General features: G+C 41.6%; 3 protein-coding genes across 6 annotated transcripts in view; 1 reads left to right on the top strand and 2 right to left on the bottom strand.

Moving 5' to 3' along the window:
* Positions 1-24,110, bottom strand: part of ccnf (cyclin F) — a 40,001-nt gene that overhangs the window by 7,284 nt on the left and 8,607 nt on the right. The gene's annotated exons all lie outside the window — the stretch shown is intronic.
* Positions 6,054-10,427, top strand: LOC123957112 (somatostatin receptor type 2-like). The gene is made up of 2 exons (XM_046029696.1): positions 6,054-6,702; positions 8,573-10,427. The coding sequence occupies exon 2, from the start codon at positions 8,623-8,625 to the stop codon at positions 9,733-9,735; it is 1,113 nt and encodes a 370-aa protein (XP_045885652.1). The 5' UTR covers positions 6,054-6,702; positions 8,573-8,622; the 3' UTR covers positions 9,736-10,427.
* LOC123957122 (ubiquitin carboxyl-terminal hydrolase 22-like) overlaps positions 13,164-24,110 on the bottom strand; it is an 11,146-nt gene continuing 199 nt past the window's right edge. Inside the window, exons 2-10 of one of the 2 annotated variants that reach the window (XM_046029706.1) lie at positions 22,664-22,830; positions 20,769-20,928; positions 20,113-20,218; positions 18,824-18,982; positions 17,303-17,429; positions 16,373-16,464; positions 15,855-15,917; positions 15,247-15,396; positions 13,164-15,158 (exon numbers count right to left, since the gene is read on the bottom strand). In XM_046029706.1, coding sequence (XP_045885662.1) covers positions 15,116-15,158; positions 15,247-15,396; positions 15,855-15,917; positions 16,373-16,464; positions 17,303-17,429; positions 18,824-18,982; positions 20,113-20,218; positions 20,769-20,928; positions 22,664-22,792 — 1,029 coding nt within the window. In that variant the 5' untranslated portion in view covers positions 22,793-22,830 and the 3' untranslated portion in view covers positions 13,164-15,115. The other variant, XM_046029711.1, reaches the window with a different exon arrangement.

Here is a 24,110-nt window from a genome sequence, read left to right as displayed (position 1 = left end):
TGCGTCGGCCCGCCGCACCTCTCTCCCCGCCTGAAGCGCCTGCTTCATAGTTTAAGCTAATGATGAGTGTGTACAGGTGTGCTTTATACTCCTCCGGTTATTCCGTCACACCTTACCGTTCTAGCAACAAGCCAATAGGATTGGAGTGATTTCATTCACGTTCAGACCTGCTTCGCCTAGAGGCGTTCCCATAGTGTCGTAACCGACGCAGTCTCTCGTTCCCCTTCTCGGGGAACCAGGGTTACATACGTAACCCGAGACGTTTTTACCACACACACACACACACACACACACACACACACACACACAGACAAATGCACACACCATACCAGTACAAAGCCACATATGTACAATGAAGTTTGTCTGGGAGAAACAATGGAGATGGAGAAACCAATGGTTTTAACTGCAAATAAGACTTGGACTTTCATTAATCAAACAAGGTAAAACGTGCTTCAATTTCTCAACCCTCACATGGTATTTGGCATCGAATGTGAATGGAATGAATGCTGATGAAGACATGCATTTGAAAGAGACCATAAAAAAGATAAATCAATATACGTAATTTCAACAACTTCACTCCTCCATTACTACTAAAACTATGTTCATTTAAACCCAAAGAATTACTATCACAGATTTACAAACTCTTTTCCCACCATGACAATCCTCTTTCAATACCAACAGACAAATGGACATAAAACTTGAATATACATCAATCAGAAATCAATTGGCAAAATATACACCAATCAGCCATAACATTTTGACTACTGACAGGTGAAGTGAATAACACTGATTATCCCGTTACCATGGCACCTGTCAGTGGGTGGGACATCTTAAGCAGCAAGTGGAGATTTTGTCCTGAAATCTGATGCCTAGCCATGAATGGGCAAGCGTAAGGAGTCATTTTGATAGAGGCCAAATTGGGTTGGCTAGACGACTGCGTCAGAGCATCTTCAAAACTGCAGCTCTTGTGGGGTGTTCCCGGTCTGCACTGGTCAGTACTTATCAGATCAGCTGGACTAATTCAATACATGGTTCTACACAGAGTACTATGGTATCACCACTTACAAAATGTACCATATGGGCTTCAAAGACAGCGATGTCAAAAAAATGAAAGCTCTGGAAAAGGTTGTGAGTGGACTTTGTGTTCAAGAATATGGAAGAAGAAAACTTCCATTATGAGTGAATAATGACAGATGTACCTCAAAATTGACCACACTGTCAAAAACTATAGGTCATGAGCTTCACAGAACTGCTATTTAAAAAGGTTTTATGAGAAATTGTTGAATAACCACCGTAGTTTATGTCAGAATCTAAGACTAAGGCAAAACCGCTATATGTCCTGGAGGTGTGTTAGGACAGTGTTTTGTGGGCATGTTGCAAAAGCAGAGGTATGAGGATTAAATTAACTTTAACTAAACATTCTGCCTCTCCCAGTGCTCACGTTGTGAACAGACCAAGTGGAAAAAACATCAACAGTGGACTACACGGCGACTCCTGGGAGCTGGGAGTTAGCCTCAGCAGGCTTTATCATAGCAGCCAGACACATTTTATGTAAATAAACAGCAATGTGTAAAGAGTACACATTGGGCAGACTGTACAAGTTGGCTGAGGCTGCTTTTTTTGATAAGAGTCACGATGAAAGAGTAACAAAATTGATGATTGTTGCTTTCATACTGTTGCCACAGAAAAAACTCTGGATGGCTGACACATATATATTAGAATGCCTCTAACATATCTCTGTTCAACAGTTAAACTTATAAAAGTTATACTCTTCTAAATAATTGTGCAAATGACACCCAGTTGCCAGGTTATTAGGTACACCTACCAAATGATAACAAATGCAGTCTACTGCAACTGTCCTGCAATAAATCCTCTGTGTTGACACAACTATCAGTATAACGCAATACAATTCAACAGCACCACAAACTACAGCTCCCAACATAGTGTTGACCTGCAACTATCTTAATAACCAAATTAATTTTTTTACTGGTTTCAGCTTAAATGTGAGGATTTCCTTCTGCTTTTCACATATAGTTAGCTAAGTACAGTGGTGTGAAAAAGTGTTATCCACCATTATCCACAAATGGTGAAAAACATGGAACAATGGTGAACCTTCCCAGGAGTGGCCGGCCGACCAAAATTACCCCAAGAGCACAGCAACGACTCATCCAAGAGGTCACAAAAAACCCCACAACAACATCCAAAGAACTGCAGGCTTCACTTGCCCCAGTTAAGGTCAGTGTTCATGACTCCACCATAAGAAAGAGACTGGGCAAAAATGGCCTGCATGGCAGAGTTTCAAGAAGAAAACCACTGCTGAGCAAAAAGAACATAATGGCTCGTCTCAGTTTTGCCAGAAAACATCTTGATGATCCCCAAGACTTTTGGGAAAATACTCTGTGGACTGACGAGACAAAAGTTGAACTTTTTGGAAGGTGTGTGTCCCATTACATACAAGTAACACAGCATTTCACAAAAGGAACATCCTACCAACAGTAAAATATGGTGTTATAGTGTGATGGTCTGGGTCTGTTTTTCTACTTCAGGACCTGGAAGACTTGCTATGGTAAATGGAACCATGAATTCTGCTGTCTGCCAAAAAATCCTGAAGGAGAATACTCAGCCATCTGTTTGTGACCTCAAGCTGAAGCACACTTGGGTTCTGCAGCAGGACAATAATCCAAAACACACCAGCAAGTCCACCTTAAGAAAAACAAAATGAAGACTTTGGAGTGGCCTAGTCCTGACCTGAATCTGATTGAGATGTTGTGGCATGACCTTAAAAAAGTGGTTAAGGCTCGGAAACCCTCCAGTGTAGCTGATTTACAACAATTCTGTACAGATGAGTGGGCTAAAATTCCTCCACAGGGTGGCCCAACCAGTTATTAGGTTTAGGGGTCAATCAAAAAAAATCCAATCCATGTTTGGATTTTTTTCCCCTTAATAATAAAAGCCATCATTTAAAAACTGCATTTTGTGTTTACTTGTGTTATCTTTGTCTAATATTTCAATTTGTTTGATGATTTGAAACATTTTAGTGGGACAAACATGCAAAAAAATAAGAAATCAGAATGGGGGCAAACACTTTTTCACACCACTGTATTTTGGGGTTTTGGTCTGAAGTGACGTCTTAGGCTCTGGGAAATAATAATGTGGCATTTTACAAAATCATTAATCACGACAATAATTAGCAGATGAATCAATAATCATTAGTTACAGACCTATAGCAGAGTAAACGATATGTTGTTTTAATAATAATAATAATAATAATAATAATAATAATAAGATAGAAGAGATCTGAATTCAATGAAAGAAGAACTTCAGCTTTCAAACTGTGAATGATCAGGATGTCAGTAGCCTAGTGACGTTACACCCTGACAAGAAAAGATGAGACGGGAAGTTATGAAGTTACATTTTGAGTCATTACAAGTGGCATTACAATAAATTGGACAGAAAAAAATATATGAAGTGACTCATTCAACAGTAATATTACATGAAGTGGATGGAAGGAGCAGTCCTTGACAAAAACATCCAGCATCTCCAAAAAAGAGGACAATCACTATATCTGTGGTAGCATAAAACAGACATTATTAAATGCACTGCACCTAGTATCTGGCAAATCACCAACAATGGTAAAAAAGCAACACCAACTTTGATCCATTCGATCAAATTCCAAGTCTTATTCCTCTCTCAATGAATCTGAAAATGAGAAAAGGTTTGCTTGAGGCCCCTGAAGAACATAATACCTTTGTCATGTGCTAACATATTGCAGCAATACCTTTCAGAACACCTGGTTATTTGATTTTTTTCTCATAGCAGAATCATTACAAAAATGCCAAAAGCATCAGTAGCATTCAGAGAATATTTTGCTGCTGCCTCAGTCTACTAATTGTTTGTCAATTTACCCTGGCTGGATGTATAATCAATGCTTTCAATTCAGGGTCTGAACCTGAGAGATGCTTGGTCATGCCTCAGTAATTAGAAAGGAAAAAAACACCCGAGCTTGACATTCTCTCAACTGCATTATATCACAGCTTTCAGTTAAAGTAACACAGAACTAATCAACCCAGGGACAGGGAGCCATGAAGAAGCCACACCGGACATCATTCAATGTCAATACGTATTGGCATACTTGTTTCATTCTGCAGCAATACTGATACAAACAATACCTGAAGGCTCCTTTTGGTTTGTGTTATTAATAAGCATATATATATATATATATAAAATATAATAAAATGTCAATGTTCAAATGTCACGGCAAAATTTGTCTATCCATCAAGTTAATGGGTCATCATTGATTGTTGTAATGCTTCCCCTCCTGTTTAATTTCCCCTGTGAACTTTTCACCTTCACCGCGCAGGGTTCATGTCAACACAAAACCTCCACACAGAGAGTGAGAGAAACCACAGCAAACTCCCATTGTTTTGTCTCTCTCTGACAGTTGTGCAAAACTATGGGAGTTTGCTGTGGTTTGTTTTGCTAATTTTCCAGCTCTCATTTAATTACTTGGCCGAAGAATATTGTGGAATCACTCAGTGCTTAGAGGGCTCAAGTGAATTATAAAAGACAAAGACAAGTAATAAGCCTATGATGAAAATACAAGAACCTTAATTTCCCAGAACTGGAAAGTAAGAAGTATAACACATCTCTATCTTATCTTCCTCAACAACAAGAGAAATAATAAGTTACCTCACATATTCTACCATATGAATCAACTTATTAAGGACCTACAAGTCAGGTATAAAACAGACGCTGCTTGCCAAAAGACGTCAAAAGAAGTTGACCCTTCTGTCTGCTGATTTACATAAAGGCTTCACTTCCCTACACTATAACCCACTCCTCACATGTCCTCACCTGTTGTAACTGGAGTGATGGAGGCTTCTTGGAGGCACTCACAACTAACTGCAAATCTGCAAAACACTTCAGCATCCCTACTGAGGTGATGAGGTGTGTGGAGGACCTTTTGACTTTTGATGTCGCAGAGAAGTTTGCAGTGACAGCTGAGCAGCTGCTTTCATAGAAAGATGAGACTTCCAGCTTGACTGATGTGGCATTTGTCATCAGATATAAATAATAATAAAACAGTCACGACTGCTGTCGGCTCAGTGGTCACAGCTTTGCAGCAGATTCACCTCTATGCAGTTTTAAAGAAACTGGGACAGCACCTGTATTGCCATAGTATTAACCAATGCCCCTTAAATTTATCAGTTGCCAATAAAACTACTAAAAAATAAAAAATCTCTACATGAACAATTGCTGCACACACACATTCACTCTCAGTCACATAGCAAATGTCAAATGCGACTTAGCATGACACCCTGCTACATCACAACTTTGTCTTTACAGTTCAAACACATTAATTTTTAATTTTACACAACTTTGGATTGCATTTACATGATGACTGTAACATAACACCAACACACCAGTTTAAGGGATATTGAGAAGCACCTTACCTGTGAGGCAGATTAAACTGCACTCATACAGAAGGGAGCTGAAGTGTTGAAAAGCATGGACATGGCCTCTGCATCATTACAAACAGTATGCTGAAGGGATGTTTAGAGGACTGGCTTTGGGATTTTTACTGGCCACCATAATCTGTTTGGAGAAAATCAGGAAATCCGAGGTCTGGGTGCAGCTAATGTAAGTACGCAGCAACCACTACAACGCGGAGAGACTACCATGTCGACGCGTGCATCCCTTCTCACATACCTTATTTTAGCTTATTCATGAAACGATCAAACTTGCTCAGATGGCGTAGGCCTATGTGGGATTTTCACGGCGCGTAATTTCAGTGCTACTCTTCATCTTTGCTCTCAGTGCTGCCTCTGATGGCTGGAAGCTAACTTGAAGCAATTTATTAGAAAAACACCAGTCATCTAACTTTGATAAATGGACCTTTAATTGTCATGTCTGATTCTGAAAGTCCACATGGTCGAACGGAATAGCATTCTGGATTTCCTGGGTTTTACAAAACAGCGTCAGTTGTATTCGGCCATCACCACTGGCCCCTTGTGAGAAACAAGTCAGTGTAAATTTTGACAAACAAGCATTTGGCTGGATTATTGGAAACAAAAGTTATAGTGAGCCTTGATCCAGACATGCCTACCTGCTTACTGTGTTTCGTATTGTTAACGGCTGTCAGTTTAAATTGATATCTTTTAAGATATCTTTTTAAGTTTTAGTGACCACTTCAACGATCAACAAGCGCTGTAGGTCTTTCACTCCGTGCGTCAGTGCATTTCTAAAGATGCCATTCAAATGTGTGCTCCATGAAAAGTATGGCTCCATCTGTATGCAGGACTTGATATATGCTATATCACAGCTGTGACAGTCTCTCTATCGCTCAGGGGTGAGTCTCTTCAGCACCTCCTCAGCGCTGTCCACGCGCCCCTTTAACATATCGGCGCTCTTCAGTTGGAAGCAGTCACGGCGCGCAAAGACTGTACGAGCACATCGGAGCATTGTGCGGAGCCAATTTGCTTTGCTTGTCCAACCTTTTTGTCCTTTCCTCCAAGCGCGTCAGGCAGGCTACATTATGGGCTTATTAAAAGGAAAAATCAGGTTGCAGAGAGGATCTCCTCTTCGATGCCGCTGAGACAAACTTGAGGAATATTTGCAGATGAAGAAGATGAATCTGCCGTAAAGACTGAAATACTTCTATCCGTTCAGAAGTGGCGTAGTTTAGTGAAAATCTAGTTGCAGGTAAGACGATACTTAAGTGATTGATAGGCACAGGTGCACATGTCAGATGTTCAGATATAATATTACCAGATTAATGTAAACATTTTACTCAAATTAGGATTGAAAAAATTTGTTTAAGCACTAACCCCAGCCTATATAGCGTTGTTTCATTGTTTCCCAGTGTGCTGTTTTAATGGTAAAATGATATTGCTAATGTGTTGTGTTTTGAAGCAAATGTGATATCATGCCACAAAATCCTCAACTGTGTCTGTGCAGAGTTTGCTAACATTTCCAATGAAATTCCTGGACTTGACCTCATTCTCACTTTACTTTTCATAATCTGAATTTGCATGATTAACTGTGCATGTTATAATGTATTCAGCTGAATATCCATTACCTACCTTTTGACCGCTAAAAGCAACAGTTAGAGCTGAATTCATGGCCCTGAACAGGGAAAATGAAAAATACATCATGAAAAAAACAAAACACAAAGAACTTATAATAGCCACTTTATTAAAATATTATTTCACCAGTTGCTCTGATGGCAAACCACATTTTTCACTTTCTTTTGACTGTGATGGCTCTGGGCTGAGGGGTTTTGCCTTTTTTTCAGAAATAAAACCTGTTGCACAGTATGCACACTGCCTCAAATACAGCAATTTAACAGGTCAGAAAATAATATTGGCAAAATATTACTCACACCAACAGTGATCTTGTGGACTTTTGATAGATTCCATTTATTGTTCACCTCAACCGAGCTACTAAATGCTTGAAGAGGGCATTATGTTTTATTTCAGTAGTCTGTCTCTGAATAAATAATTATCTTGTTTACCAATATGCAACACAAACAAAATACGTTCCTGCCAATGGGATTTCAACCATTCCATTAGACAATAGTCTGTCTGTCCACCTGACTCAGGCGATCCACATTTATAGACAAACAGACGATGTTTTCACTGAGCTCAAAGATCCCCTTTACAAACGTGGTCGCTGATTCACCAAAAACAAGACTCCAGGCAGTGTCCACCCTGTCCTGCTGCCATGGTGAAAATGATAAACTGGCATAATAAAACCTCTTATGTTATTGGCACCAAACGAAGTTGTCAGGCCACGTTTGCCTACTGTGCACTGGCAGTGACAAGCACTTAAATCTGACTTTGGCGAGGCTATTGGCAGTACAGTGATGCCCCTCATTCAATTACTTAGGCTGGGATTAATTTACATCCGTGCCCACACCATAATAAATAGAAGAAACGTGTCAGCAGAGAATTCAGTGTTAGCTGTCGCAGCCGATCATTTAGCAACATGTGAAGAATTTCCCAAGGGAGAGCTTACGACTGTTGTGTCGTAGGCAGAGTGATTTCCCTTGGTAGCAGTGCCTGACACACACGAGGAATGTCAGGCCTCATGTAGAAGGCACTGATGCTGAGGTGCTCTTCTTTTCACATGCTATCAGTCCAGTCTGTTCTCAAAAAATAAGATTCAGATACAAAATCTATAAAATCCCCATAGTTACCGCAACAAAAAGAACATTTTCTTTTATTTCAAAATGACATAAATAATCATACTGTAACATCGAAAGGTGCTATAAGGAAAACCTTTTGTTCTGACCGACATCACAGAGATTACTGTTTTGTGTCTCGTCACTCATGTGCAGTGTTGTAATTCACATAATTTGGTTCAACAGACATCTCTCAGCAAGTGGTTTGACTAGAGGAAGGAACGGAGATCACATTCAATATCTGATCTTCTGGAAAACAAAAACTCAATGTCAAAATCCGATCAAGTGGAATGATTGTCGATTAGACTAAAACTGTTTTTAAACTGTTACTATTAAACTGTCAGGTCAAGTATTTCCCACTGTTACTGACAGAAGTCCTTATGTGTGCAGATGAGATGCTGTAATCCACGTGAGACAAGAGAGAGAGACAGTAAGCTATCATGGACACCTGGATCTTCCCATCGTCTCCTCCGAACCTGTCGGAGCACCTCATGTATGATAGCTTCATGCAGGGCAATGAGTCCGACCTCCACGGGAACTACACAGACCACAGCTTCAACAGAACCAGCACGGTGGTCATCACCTGCATGTACTTTCTAGTTTGCACCGTGGGACTCTGCGGAAACGCCCTCGTCATCTACGTCATCCTGCGCTACGCCAAGATGAAGACAGTGACCAACATTTACATCCTCAACCTGGCAGTGGCTGACGTGCTCTTCATGCTTGGCCTGCCGTTCATCGCCATCCAGTTGGCGCTGGTCCACTGGCCGTTTGGTCCTGTGCTCTGCAGGGTGGTGATGACCGTCGACTCACTGAACCAGTTCACATCCATCTTCTGCCTCATGGTCATGAGCATCGACCGCTACCTGGCTGTGGTGCATCCCATTAGGTCCACAAAGTGGCGCAAGCCACGCATGGCCAAGACTATTAACTTAACAGTGTGGGGGGTGTCGCTAATGGTTAACCTGCCGATTGTTATCTACAGCGGCGTCATCGCAAAGCACGACAGCTGCTTCTGCACCATCGTGTGGCCTGAGCCTCAAGAGGCCTACTACACAGCGTTCATGTTCTATACCTTCATCCTGGGCTTCTTCCTGCCCCTCATGGTCATCTGCCTTTGCTACTTGTTCATCATCATTAAGGTGAAGTCCTCAGGTATCCGCGTGGGCTCCTCCAAGAGGAAGCGCTCAGAGAGGAAGGTAACTCGGATGGTGTCCATCGTGGTGGCAGTGTTTGTCTTCTGCTGGCTGCCTTTCTATGTCTTCAACGTCACCTCGGTGACGGGGACCATCAGCACCACTCCCATCTTGAGGAGCACCTTTGCTTTCGTGGTGGTTCTGGGATATGCCAACAGCTGCGCGAATCCCATCCTCTACGCCTTCCTGTCGGAGAACTTCAAGAAGAGTTTCCAGAATGTTTTATGTCTTAAGAAGGTGGGTGGGCTGGATGAGGCTGACCGCAGCGATAGCCGACAGGATAAGTCTCGCATGATGAATGACCCCACGGAGACCCAAAGTACTCTGCTGAATGGCGACCTCCAGACCAGCATCTGAGAGGAAGGTGATAGGACTTGCATGTGCACAGACAGACGGCCTTCTCTGTGAAATAATAAATAACAGTCAGCTCTTAGAGAGGAAGATGACATGATTAAATATTAAACAAGGAGTTTAGAGAGGAACATGTCCCTTGTTAAGGAGGACAAAGCACCAGCAGAAAAGAATAACAAACAAATGTGGAACTACACTGATCCGCTGTCTGCCTTTGACACATTGTTGGGTTTCCCTGGCTGTAAACAAATCCATTATAACATAATTGCAAAGGTGTTTGCTCTGTGCTGTAAATGAATATGAAATCTGTTTGACTGTTTGTTCTCAGTGTATTAACTCTGAGGTAAGGCCCACTTGCAATTGGTCCCCTGGTTGACATGAATTTTCCCTGGAGACCCAGGATTATATACATAGTTTACAGCAGAGGGCCTGTGCCAAGTTTCCACAGTCCCGTATTGTGCAAATATAACAACATAACAGTGTGCACATACGCTGCGAAACAACATACTGTTCTTAAAACTGGCAACCTAATCATTCCTCTATTTTTGTGTCTGTCTCGCCTGCAGGTTATTTTCTACGGAGGGTGGTTTGACTGTAAATGACTGTACAGAGTATGGGCAAAGAGACTGTATAAGGAGTCAGAGCATTTCATATGTAGTTGTATTTAGTTTTGGAACTGCAAATCTGACTGAAATTTTTTTTCCCCAGACACAGAACGTAATGAATGTCAGTGCTATTGCTTCTGGTCTTCTGTAGTAAAACTGTCTGATGTGATCTGTGACCAATTTTACTTGTGATAGAAGTGCATCAAATGTAAACAGTCAATAATCAGTCAATGGGCAAATCTTTTCACTGTGTTCCTCGCTGCTTCATTATAGCTACATGCATAATTTATATTACATATTGGCTCGGTCGATATAGCGGGTCAGCCTCTAACCAAAGTGCTGCTAAGATGTATAGTAACTACAATAATGTTGTATTATATTAAGTAATGTCTTTGTATCCTGGCTTCTACTGGATTAACGGCTTATTTACATAATTTATGTATACCTTGTAATAATGTTGCTGTGAGTTTGCAGTTGTCACAGTAGCTGCATTTATCACAAAATGCCAGACTGCATGATTCTAAATTGTTCTATATGAATGCTGAGTAGTGGCTCATGTTTTTTATGTCATCTGAGAGTCATCTATAAAATGATGAAATGATTTAATAATAAGGTACAGAGAGAATAATAATAATAATGTTCACTTTATTGTAATTTCACTTTGTTGTATTACAGTCTGTTGTTTCTCTTTGGTTACTTCTCTGTTTCTCTAATTTTTTTTGGACTGATTGGAGAATACAATGGGCTTCAGATGTCCTATGCTGCCTCCCATTGAGAGCTACTTGTAAACACTTTGTATGCTGACGCTGACCCATCCTCCTCCTCCTCTGTGGCATTTTGGGCGGCCACATTTCAAGTGTGGTTTCTGTCCCCGGGTGCCTGAGAAATGTGAATTTGAAAAGGGCTAGAACACTTATCCTCAAGAGGCTCTGGTGTTCCTTTATCGTCATCACTCTGCTGCTCCAGGAGTCCACAGTCCATCCTGTGACTCCCTGTCTGTTGCCGTATTCAGATTACCATCTATATAAGTTATTCGACCTTTACCCTACATATGCCGGTTCCCTCATACACACCAAAGCCAGTGACAAATTATGATTAATGTGAAAAAGAATCCTGAATGTGTGTGTGTGTGTGTGTGTGTGTGTGTGTGTCGCATTGATCTTTCAAAAACGTGAGGTATATGTGTTACTGTTGATATTTAAATGTATATATATATTCAAAACATACAAACCACTCTAAACATGTTGTTTTGAGATATATAATTTCTTCATGTGTCTGTCTTACAAGATACACAGAAGCACACACATCCATGATATTTATATTCAACACCTATCCAATCTTCTATCTGAATTTGTTACCTGGCCTGTGATGTCTCATTACCGCTGAAAGACTTGATACACCTCAAGTGCGTTTCCATAGCAACAGTGACCAAGAGCGTTAGTCCCATGGTTACATTCATTAGGATAACAGTAATATAGAGATGACTCTGGACATGAATTATGAATATAGACATTGCTCAGATGACTTAATAAAAATAAATAAATAAAGGCTACCATCCAGCGCGCTGTGAAACCAAACACCTCAGTTACACTAAACCTGATTAAAATGTATAGTTTGTGTTAATGTGCAGTATTAAATGTAAAATCAAACCAAACACCTTACTTTAGAGAACACAATGTCATTGGTTACTGTTAATCCAGACTGGACATGCATACGTTGTACAATATCAACCAACTGTTGTGGAGTTATTGTAGTAATTACATTTCCAGCAAAGACTTTTCTTACAACAATGCTAATAGTTTATTTTGCAGCTTTTTTTTTTTTTTGAATAGCTGCATTTCCACCTAGTATTTGTTCCATCTGTGTTTTGGTTTAGAGTAATTTTAGTGATGAAACTTATTTCAATTGCTCAAATGCTATGTTAAAGGTTTACTGTTTCCGTGGAAAGTTTGCATTAAATATGTTCTTCCAGTTCCTGTTCTTATTGAATATACTGAATCAAGATTAATGGAGCAAACCAAGATTGTGTATAGTTGTGCTGAAACTAAATAAAGTCAGTAATAAGTTACATTAAGTTTTTTTTCTTTTAGTGAAATATTGTCGAATGCCACTCTCTGTGAAAAAATAAAAAGATACACAACATTTAAATAAAAAGCCATTTTTATATTAATGTTAAAATATTGCATGTTTACATTAAATTAAAAGTTTAGATCTTCTTCGAGAATTATTTCACCAAGTTGTTTGAATCACATGTACAAATTTAAGCATGTCACATGTAATTTGGTAATGTAAATGCCTGCTGCTAATTACTGTAGAAATGTACAGTATGTTATAACAGAAGTATGAAAAAAAGTCTTATTGCAAGGCTCACTCATGTATAATTTCCTTGTCTTTACATTTTCTCAGTCTGAAATGTGTTTATATACACACAATCCTGATTTGATTTGTATGTTGTTGTTTTTTTTCAGACCTCATCTGAACTTCTTGGCTTGCCCACACAGTGGCGCCATAAAATCATGCATAACTACAGTTGCTCCAAGACCAAAATCCATCACAGAGTTTTAGTGGAAAGGCTACAGTACAGGTTTGCAGTGTCTCACTCAATTCAGCCAATCAACTCTTGGTAAGTAAAACATTCCGTTTCCTTGTTCTACCATGAGAGTAGGCCCGCACTGACAGTATGACAGGGCTCTTATTAAAGCAGACCGCTTCTAACGCCACTAATAGAAACATATGGGTCAGAGACCACAGCGCTTCAGTTCTGGGAAATATATTGTCCTTATGAAGGGAACTGGAATAGAAATAAAGACAAAATAAAGCACATACACATTACAGTTTTGTTCTGAGTTTAATCACTGAAACGGATAATGAAGCTCTCCTCTTCCTTTTCGTTTCAGCTGCGTCCCTGAATGTCCTTGGGTGGCCTTAACTGCTCCATGATACATCAAAACCATAGTGCAACCATTGTACAAGTCTTTGATTTTACTATTCAGAAACCCACTGTTGCCCTCTAGCTGAGGTCCTGCAGCAGACCAAAGGATATGCATGTTTGTTTTCAATTACAGAGCAGCTAAACAACCAGGGGTTGTGGTTTTTATGTGGTATTATTTTGTGATAGGTTAGAGCCCTCATCTTATACATGAGTGATTTTATTTATTTTATTTTATTTTTTTATACATACACATTCAGTGATATTCAAACAAAAACAGACCACAACACCCTGATGTGTATGTGCATAATCTAAAGTCTGACTTGACAGCATACTGATTGAATAGAGCACTGGGTTTACTGCACTGCAGAGGTAAGACACCACGAACCACACCGGTCTACACCAGCCACACAGTTGCCATGGAGAAGATTAACACTGATGGATTCAGAGCCAGGCTATGGTCGCACAGTGCCCATATTTTGTTTTACCCTCTATACATCTCATCTCACATGAACCGTCTTTCCATCCCTAAACTACAGGGCAATAATCATGATGGGCAGCAGGCCTTGAGGCATTACTGAGGGCAATTTTTCACATATTATAAGATCATGAGAGCCCAGTGGCATGCAGGCTTTGTTTTGCACAGATCATTCAAGGTGTTCAAGGAGGAGAGACCAGAGCATTCTCACATATTATTGGACCTCATCTGGAGTTCATGTATTGTAGTCTTTCTCTTCAGAATGACATACAAAACCCAAAGCTCACATTCAACATACAATTCATAAACAGCAAAAGGTGAGCCAATTTAATCACCACCACCATCATCATTATACCAACAATTCCACAAGAATGAAAGCATAATACGTCCAAAAACATTTCCAGTACCAGGACAGCGAGGGACATATGACAGTACTGAGAATGTAAAAAAAAATATATATATATAAAAAAAAAATAGACTGAAAAGAACAGTAAACAAAACTCAAATTTCAATGAATTTCTAAAAAAAAATAGATATTCCCTGCCCTCAACCAGACTTAAAAATAAAACAATCAACACAGTAAATAATGGAACATGAGCACACTCGGGTCCAAATCTGCTTAGTTTCCATGGTAGCACTTCCTTGGCAACTGGCAAAGGCAGCGTCTCTAAGCTCTCCCATGTTTTCTATGCTCTTAAAAAATAGATGTATACTAGATCCATACAGTATTTCATAACTAAAGTCACAAATGAAAAGAATCATAACCATACCTTTAAAAAATGTTCTTGCAAAGTTCATAATACATTGATTCTATTCTTTTTTTTTTTTGCGTTCAGTCCCATATGCATATGACAACAAACTGCCCTCAATCATGACTAAATGCTTGGTCAGTTGAAACGACAGCACCATGGGAGAGAAATGGAGGAGTGGTGGGTGGATGGATGGGTGGAGGGGGTCAGAATACTGTAAGAAAAATCCAGATGTGCCCAATCAACGTGACGGACGGTCACGCTCAGACTCTGCCCCTGCAGCAGGAAGGGAAAGGGGGGAGAGAGAGAGGGGTGTGGGGCCTCTTCCCTCTGCCCAAGTCTGGAATTGGCGATGCCCGATGCTTCCTCCTCCTTCTCTCCTCTTCATTCAGTTTTGTCAAGTAGATGCCAAGAAGTAGCTCAGTGCTTGTTTTTGTTTTGTTTTTTTCCTTTTGAAAGGTTGCATGATTTCACACGTCTTTTTCCTTTTGTCCTCCAGAGGCGGAGGAGAAGACTGGTAGTCAAAGAGTTTCAGGTAGGTTTGTGTGTTTGTTTCATCTTGTCCCCCAGTCCCTTGACTCTTTCATTAGAAGCAGTGGTTCTTCATGGTCAGTGGTCACAAAGACTACTCATACTCAAGGAACTGTTTATGGTAGAATAAGAGATACCTGCGGGGACGGGAAGAGAAAATTTGGATTTAGATTTCATACTGTATAAAATGTTGCTGTACTGCTAATGTGCTGTTTCCATTCTTACCCTTCACTATCGAGTACATCCTTAATGCTGGCCTTAGTGATTATGGCATCATCACATTTGAACCACTGGTCTTTGTGCTGGCGGATGAAGCTGGTGTAGTGGCCACTCTCTAATGTGCCTTGATGGTTGACCACCGCAAACAAGGAATACCTGGAAATAAAAGACAATGACGACTTCACTTTAACACAAGTATATCATAAACCCCTATTATCCTCCCCACACATGGGTGCCTTCGTTTGTCTTAAGCCCCACACTGTTGCTCTTTTGGGATCTTTTTGTGTGTATTAGCAGCCTCACCAAAGAGCATACTGACTCTTGTGTCTACTACAAGCAATGCATCATGGTGTTTAAGACAGTAAATTCCCACGTAAATGTCCCGGAATATGAAAGCTACTGTAACTGCCATGGATGAAGAAAACTAAGCAGCTTTTAATAGGCTTCAAATTGATTTAATTTGGGGAAGTCACAGTCGGATGCTTCAGGTCATTAGGATGTGGTGCTGTGCTGGAGGAGAAATTTTTACTATGTCCCATTTGCAGTGCTGCTGTGAAGTGGCAGAGTGTTAACAAATCAGTTCGTTGTTAACACACGTTTCCCAAGGTACTCACTTATTGTCGTTGTTTAATACATCAACAGTCTGTTGATACTGCCCGTTCATTCTGCTCTCTTTACTGCGGGGGACAGAAGAGGCACACCAAGATGTTAGCATTTATAATGCTGCGTGTGTGTGTGTAAACATGCTACACCGGCACATCAATCCACTAGGTGGCAGAATTACCCCATCTATGAAAGCTGATATCCTGCCTGCCTGTTCCTCTAATGATCTTTCTGTCTCTGAACAGAGCTGAATGGATGCTACAGTCACGGGTGGGGCAAGACTGCTGCTGCATGCTCTACTGACACTAGTACATATTCATAGGGAGCATTTAATAATGATATTTTGGCATTGATGCAGATGTGTGCAGTATGTATAGTGTATCATACAAGTGCAAACATAATAAAATAAATAAACTACAAATAAACCAGTTAAATGAGCTGCTCCAGGGTTGTCTTTTTTTTTTTTTTTAAACATCGGTGTATTTCTGTCTGGATGTGAACACTGGCAGGACCAGAGGTGGAGGCCTACCTGGATGCCATGAAGGGCGTCATGTCCAACTCTAAAGGGAAGGAAACATATGTAGTGATCTTCCTCCGCAGTTTAGCAGAGTGCTCAAACCGCTGGGGATGGCCAGAAAGGGAGGATGGAAGAGGAGAGAGAGGGGGAAGGGGCAGAAAAATGGAAAGAGAGAGCGTGGGGGGAGGGGAGAAGAAACATATTTAGAAATAACAGCATCATTACAAAACAAAAACGCAGCTAGTGAAAATTGAAAATGCATGTTTTCCACCCTGGCTGCCGTACATTTACGCATTCACAACAAGATAATCACAGGCTTGGATTGATCTAAGACAATCATGCAGTCTTTTCCTATGAATATCATAAATACATTATGGGCCTCCAATGCTGTTATGATAAATAAAACATAGACAGTGGAGAACTGTACTAGCCATTAAAATCAGAGGTGTCCTGGGACACTGTGTGAAAGGGCTACATAATAGGAGCAAATGCACCAACAACTGACTCGAATCTATGCACAAGCAATGTACCTGACAACTAAGTCACTGCAAAACTTTGCCTCCATAAGATGTAAGGCTGCATACACACAAGGTAAAATGGATCAATCAATCATTCATTCATTTTGTGTGTGTGTGTGTGTGTGTGTGTGTGTGTGTGTGTGTGAGTGAGAGTGTGTGTGAGTGAGTGAGTGAGAGAGCTATGCAATTAAACTAAATAGGAAAAAAAATAAATTAATAAAGCATCTATATTTGCATGGCTGTTTAAACCGCATCACACAGCCCTATTTACAGAACACCACTGTATCAGCTGTTTTAGAGTAAGGACAAAATTAGACGTGTGAATGATCAGAGCTCAATGTAGCCTTAAATAATCAAATTGTCAGACGGTGACAGATAACGTAACAAGTGATAGCTGGCAGCACGCTGTCACTGGCTGACTCACTTTGAGATGGAAACATGCTACGATGGGGAGCTTCTTCATTGTCAGCTGTTTGGTGGACTCCTGGTAACTATGGCAACCACCGCACTTAATTTTGGCACTGCTTCCTAGATGCTCGGGACGCGTAAACCTGCAGAGAAAATGAGAGGGTTGGAATAAAAGAGAAGAAGAGAGGGTTTGTGTAAGAGCTAGGGCTGGGAAATAAAAAAATAATGATAATTATAACAATAAAATTTTCCTCAATAATAATAATAATAATATAGTAAATGTTCATTAAATGTTTGATTTCATTCATTCATTCAATCATGAACAAATAACCACTTAATTTTTCTATTAAGATATTTATTTTGTTGAGGAAAAGGGACTGAAAAAAAGACATATATGTTGATAAAAGATTTTATCATAATTGTTTTCAATGTCTACCTCTGATTTGTTAAGTGATCCACTGTTTGGTATCAAGTGTTTGTCACGTTCTGACCATAAAAAATAGTTTAAAACCACAAATAACCATCTGGTTTCTTCAAATTTCACTCAGGAGCAAAAATCAGCCTTTAAATTTGAACAAAATAAGGATTTGACATTTATTGAGATAATTATCAATATCGAATGATGTAAAAAAAACATTATTGTGATAACATTTTTGGCCATATCGTCCAATCCCAGTAAGGGTAGAGAACATGTGGGCAAACAAGATAGGAAGTGAAACGTATTCTTCTACATCTAGTTCTAGTTCCATGACTGACTTAAATTTGGTGCAGCCACTTTGTATGTCAGCCCACCCAACCCAGAGCCCTGCTGGTCTTGCCAACGCCTCTATCACCATGGCAACAGCACCAATCAGCTCTGTACCTTTAAGAGACTTGCTGCAGCAACTAGGGGTGTGTGAGGAGCTGCAGTAAAAAATAAAAAAAAAAGTCAGAAGGAAAGGAGGAAAGGAGGCGAGAGAAAGAGTGGGAGGATGAGGATGAGACAAATGTGAGGAAGTAGATAGTGAGGGCACGGGGGTGGGGGGGTTAAGTGGAGAGGAGAGGGAATGAAATAAGATAAGGAGAAAGGGAAAAGAAATTGCAAGAATGAAGAGGTCACACCTGCTCTGCCAACCTGGTGATGGCTGAAGATGAGATCCAGGGATAAAAGGGTTGTTGCGTCTGATCTGATACCATATGTGACCCCCAAGTGGTGGCATGAATGAAATTTATTTGACAACAACTGGAGACAACTGATACCCGTGAATTTGGGGGGTGGAGTATTGAAAGAAAAGTAAATGTGGCGATTATCTTTTTTCCTTCAAAAATGTTATGAACATGATTCATTTTTAAGGTATGTTTTAGCTAATAGTAGTACTGTATATGAAAGGGAGCCGATCTGTGGGGGGTTTTTTTTGCAAGAAGCTTCTCTGATTTAGCGCTATTATATATTCTACAACCTAGATGATTAGGAATGTAGTTCAGACAGGGAAAGAGAAAAGACAACCTGACAGGTAGGGAAAAGATAAGCTACCAGGTGCCGAGATGGAAGTTGTACCTGCGTAGGCAGTCTGTGAGCGTTGTGGACCCTGACAGGTGGCTTTCTCCATTGACTGTGCTGCCATCCCCTCCAGGGCTGAGAGGCCAGAAAGGCGTGGATGACCCAGGAAGGTCCAGACTGATGTCCCAGAATGGATCTATCGTGGTGGAAACCCCACTGGGGGGGAGGGGGGGGGAGAGGTCAGTTTATGACATTTAATAAACGAATAAGTGCGTGGTTGAGGATAGGTTTGTGTGTCACTTAATACAGGTCATGATGAAATGATGATGACACAGACGACAATACATACACTTACATTCACACAGCCTCTGGAGATTCTGACCATGTTTTCTGCTGGAAGATGGAGTGTGTGCATGTGCATAATGTCCACACTGTTCTTCCAGGTCCATTTGCAATTCAATGAAGTGTTACATCAGAGAAAATTGGCTTTACATAAGGAATTTTTATTATTACAACCCGATGACTTTGATGGACTGCAGCCCGGGCAAAATGGAGGCTTTCAGTGTAGAATGCATGCAGTATGCCGCACATGATCACTGTTTATTAGATGAGTCGACATAACCAATGGTATTAGCAGGTGGCTATTAAGGCACGTGGGCACTCATTTATGATGGTGAGAGAGCAACCATGCAGTTATATGGCACCAGTATGGTACCATTTCTGTTTAAAAAGGCCTTTGGGATTCACTGGGAATGCATTTTCTGTTGCTAAATGCCTTACCCATAAGTAATCTGCAGACGACAGGAGATTTGTTTAATGATTCCGAAGACAACATCACAACTTCTACATCAGCAGTCTCTTTTCAGTGAGAGGCCAGGTAAACATCACACTAAGCTGAGTTCGGCTTGTCTGCTAGTTTGGGCGAGGTGCTTTTGCAGTTCAGTGCAGCGTGCTAGTGTTAATGTGACAGGACAGCTCTAGGGGGCAGGCAGGCAACGCTTGGGTTGTGCTGCTGTCTAGACAACCCCCCTTACAGCAGCTCTGCAGGGGCCAGGCCTTTAAATAAAAGCAGTGGGAGGACGCAACCAGTGGTTCACCCACTCTGGGAGGACGAGTGGCGTCCACATTGATCATCCCAGCTGTGAGAGGTGACTACGGCATCAGAGGACAACAAGGATGGATGGATGGATGAGTACATGTAGGAAAAGAGGGAGGAGGGCTATAGGTGGTGATGTAATGCTCCATCTAAATGAATATACAGCAAACACCTCAGGTGGGACTTTCCACCTTTGTTTCTTTAGACTTTTTTAAATTCTCAAACACAATTGACAGACACACAAACTTACTGGCAAACTTGACAGGTAACATCTGATTGCAGGCCCCCAGTGAAGATTTGGTCAATGATGCAGTTACAGTGGTTTGGATTGTTGGCCTTCTTCCCATTGTCGTCTCCTGCACAAAGAGCAGAAAGTATAAATACACGCACAGCTAACACCAACGACCTCTTTAGCACCTCTGAAGGACTGTCTGGCCCCCTTTCTCACTTCACCATTCCCCTGCAGCGGACCCTCCCTGCCCCTTCACAACTCTCTGGATTCCCTACATCGAACCAAAGCAAGCCTCACTGCTGGGTCTGTGGGTGAATCAGCCAGTTATTGCACTGCAGCAGGGCCTATTGACATTCCTCACACTGCTTGCTTGCCGTCCCCCTGGTACACACCATTGTCACTCTCCTTCAGTATGTTTCCAGTGAAGTAAGGCACTGTGCTCTGTGGGTGGATCTAAGGTGCGACCCCCACATGCTGGATCAGAGACAGTAGGTGGCCCAGTCCCAGAAACACTCCTCTCAATCTGGCCTGACAGAAAATATAAAAAAGATGCACATGCAAAAAAAAAAAAAAAAAAAAAAAAATCTAGAGTAAACCCTTTTAACTTACTAGATTTATAGACAACATACTAGGATGTTTTAACTCTGGGAGTGATATTTTGTTATATAGCTTACTGATGGTGTCCCCTTTGCAGTGCCTGTGTAGTACATCCAATGCTGCGATGAGGAACTCGTGGGCGTCTTGCTGCTCGTAGCCTGCGAGGTGACGCGCATGAGTCCACACCAGGTGCAGCAGCCGGAAGGGAATGTGGGGCGAACGGTGGCCCGAGTAGAACTGAGAGCAAGAAAGAAAGATGGGAGAGGTGGTGGGGGTGAGGAGGAGGAGGAGAGGGGGGTTAGCCTATTTTTCCCAGGTGTTACTGGGAGCATTATATTTTATCACCTCTTTGCCAATTTCTCACAGCTACATTGCTCACCGCCATCTATGATTCACTACTGAAACGGTAACACAAACGTTTTCTCAGTCAAGGCGACTCTTTTAACTGCTACTTTTCATCAGATATGAATGAATTCCAGCATGTCACCTAACAGCACCAGCTCTAAGCGCATCCGTAGAGAGGACAGCTGTAAGATACAAGAGAGAGAAGATAAAGTGGCTGACAGTGGGAGCGTTTGGAGCAAAAAAAAACATCCATCTGTGAAGTGTTGTGGTCTTTGGGTTGCCATGGGAAATCTAGTGAGTGACAATCCAGGTCAGGGTCAGGAGATGTGCGTAAGAAAAGTAACATCTGAGCGGAGCGCCAGAGTTGGCAGGGCGCAAACATCTGAAGTTCCAACCAGAGCTCATTAACGCCAGAGAGGGCTCTCATTTCTCTACATGTAGATGTCGTGCATTCCTCGCTTTATTCTCCACAGCTCGCTTTGAAATCGGATTGAGCTGTGAGTGGGGGTGGCAGGTGGGGGACATGCCACGCTGACATATCCTGCTTCTTGCAAACTCCTTTTCGGCAGTTTGAAGGTGGTTGACAAACGAACAACGCTACAAGAAGAGGAAGAAACGAGGGGAGAGAGAGACAGAGAGAGTGGCTGATCAAAGAGGGCCGCGTCTCTCACCTTCACATCTAAAAAGCTGTGTGTGTGTGTGTGTGTTTGCGTGCGTCTGCAAAGTCTAAAGACCGCTTTTGATGACAATATGGAGGCGGGTTAAAAAAGGTAGAGGGTGCAAGTAAGCGACGAAATTCGAGAATGGGGAAAGGTGTGGCGGGAGAAAGACTTTGGAATGATGATGTGTGTTAGGGAGTGTTTAAATAGATTAATTTTTCTTGTATGACTGACCCTGAATTTTCTCTCACTTGCACAGCTGAATACTCAATCAATGTCTGCCTCCCTGGGTGATAGAGGTGAGCGATTACCTCCTTTGTGCGTTATGTAGCTGAACGGTTCAGCCAAGTGAGACAGGGCAGGGCTCCATATGTGTGTGTGTGTGTGTGTGTGTGTGTGTGTGTGTGTGTTGTGGAGGGGGTGGGGGTGGGGGGGTGGGGAGATGACTCAACTCATTATAGCACCACTTGCCATCTGTGGGCCCATATATACTGGGAAGTGAGAGGGTGTAAGAAAAAAAAAAGCGAGGCAGTGTGGGAGCAGACCAGGCAGAAATTACATAACATTCAGGGCCGATGAGTTTGTTAGATGTAAAAGGCTAACTTTTATGTCAAAGAACAGGGATTAAAAAGGCTAAAAATGGCTGTGCAACATAATTGGCATGGACTAATCAGGTTCAATAAAAGTATAATTACTGCGCTCTGCTCATTCATTTGTATGTGGCTCTGTACATTCCTTTCAAGCAGGATTTTTTCCCCTCCTCTCTGCCTCTCTCTTTGGACTCAACAAAAGAGCACAACAGTGACTCAGCCTTCTGCAGTGGGTTACACTGCAAGAGAACATTTTGTATTATATCGTTAAATAAAACCTCAAATTATGGCTAATCTTTAAATCACAAGTTCTTCTTCTCTTTGCGGGATTATACAAACCTATGTAACAAGTTCACACAGGCACACTGGGGATCGTACCTCCTGAAAGAGCTGCGACATCTCGCACACAAGACAGGAGTTAGATTGCATCTCGCATTTGTGTCTGTCGGAGAGGAAGAAGTCTCGCAGCAGCGGTGTGTGTGTTAGGGCCTGAACAATACAGTTCATGAAACACGTGTTACCCAGGTTTATTAACCCTCGTAAACCTGCAGGATAAGAGGAGACAAAGAAAAGTGTCAGGACAACATAGCAGCGAAGATAAAACATGACATCATTCACCCTGCTGGCAGTGGAGGGAATAGGAATCTGCACTAAAAAAGATCTGTTTCTATGGGCTGACTAAATTTTAGCTGCGCTCAACAAAATTAGAGAGCATAAATGAAGTGGTAGCAAAAAGAACCAAACATACAGTATCGATATTTAGATAATTATTTAATCATATATGAAGCAAAGATGCCAAATATAACCTAGTTACAGATTCTCAATAAAGAGAATTTGCCACTTTTCTTTGTATTATGTGATTTGATATCTTTGGGTTTTGATAAGTGGTTAGGAAAAAAAAAGCATCTGAAGATGTCACCTTGGGCTTCAGAAAATTTAAATGGGCATTTTTAAGTGAAACCATTTAAAGGTTCAGTGTAATACACTGCTCAAAAAAATAAAGGGAACACTAAAATAACACATCCTAGATCTGAATGAATGAAATAATCTCATTAAATACTCCTTTCTTTACATAGTTGAATGCTGACCACAAAATCACACAAAAATTATCAATGGAAATCAAATTTATCAACCCATGGAGGTCTGGATTTGGAGTCACTCAAAATCAAAGTGGAAAACCACACTACAGGCCGATCCAACTTTGATGTAATGTCCTTAAAATAAGTCAAAATGAGGCTCAGTAGTGTGTGTGGCCTCCACGTGCCTGTATGACCTCCCTACAACGCCTGGGCATGCTCCTGATGAGGTGGCAGATGGTCTCCTGAGGGATCTCCTCCCAGACCTGGACTAAAGCACCCACCAACTCCTGGACAGTCTGTGGTGCAACGTGGCGTTGGTGGATGGAGCGAGACATGATGTCCCAGATGTGCTCAATTGGGTTCAGGTCTGGGGAACGGGCGGGCCAGTCCATAGCATCAATGCCACCCCACACCATTACTGACCCACCGCCAAACCGGTCATGCTGGAGGATGTTGCAGGCAGCAGAACGTTCTCCACGGCGTCTCCAGACTGTCACGTCTGTCACATATGCTCAGCGTGAACCTGCTTTCATCTGTGAAGAGCACAGGGCGCCAGTGGCGAATTTACCAATCTTGGTGTTCTCTGGCAAATGCCAAACATCCAGCACGGTGTTGGGCTGTAAGCTCAACCCCCACCTGTGGACGTCGGGCCCTCATACCACCTTCATGGAGTCTGCTTCTGATCGTTTGAGCAGACACATGCACATTTGTGGCCTCCTGGAGGTCATTTTGCAGGGCTCTGGCAG

The sequence above is a fragment of the Micropterus dolomieu genome, linkage group LG02 (genome assembly GCF_021292245.1).
Source record: "Micropterus dolomieu isolate WLL.071019.BEF.003 ecotype Adirondacks linkage group LG02, ASM2129224v1, whole genome shotgun sequence".
NCBI lineage: Eukaryota > Metazoa > Chordata > Actinopteri > Centrarchiformes > Centrarchidae > Micropterus > Micropterus dolomieu.
Note: the sequence above shows the minus strand (reverse complement) of the source record. Positions and strands in the feature narration are given on the sequence as shown.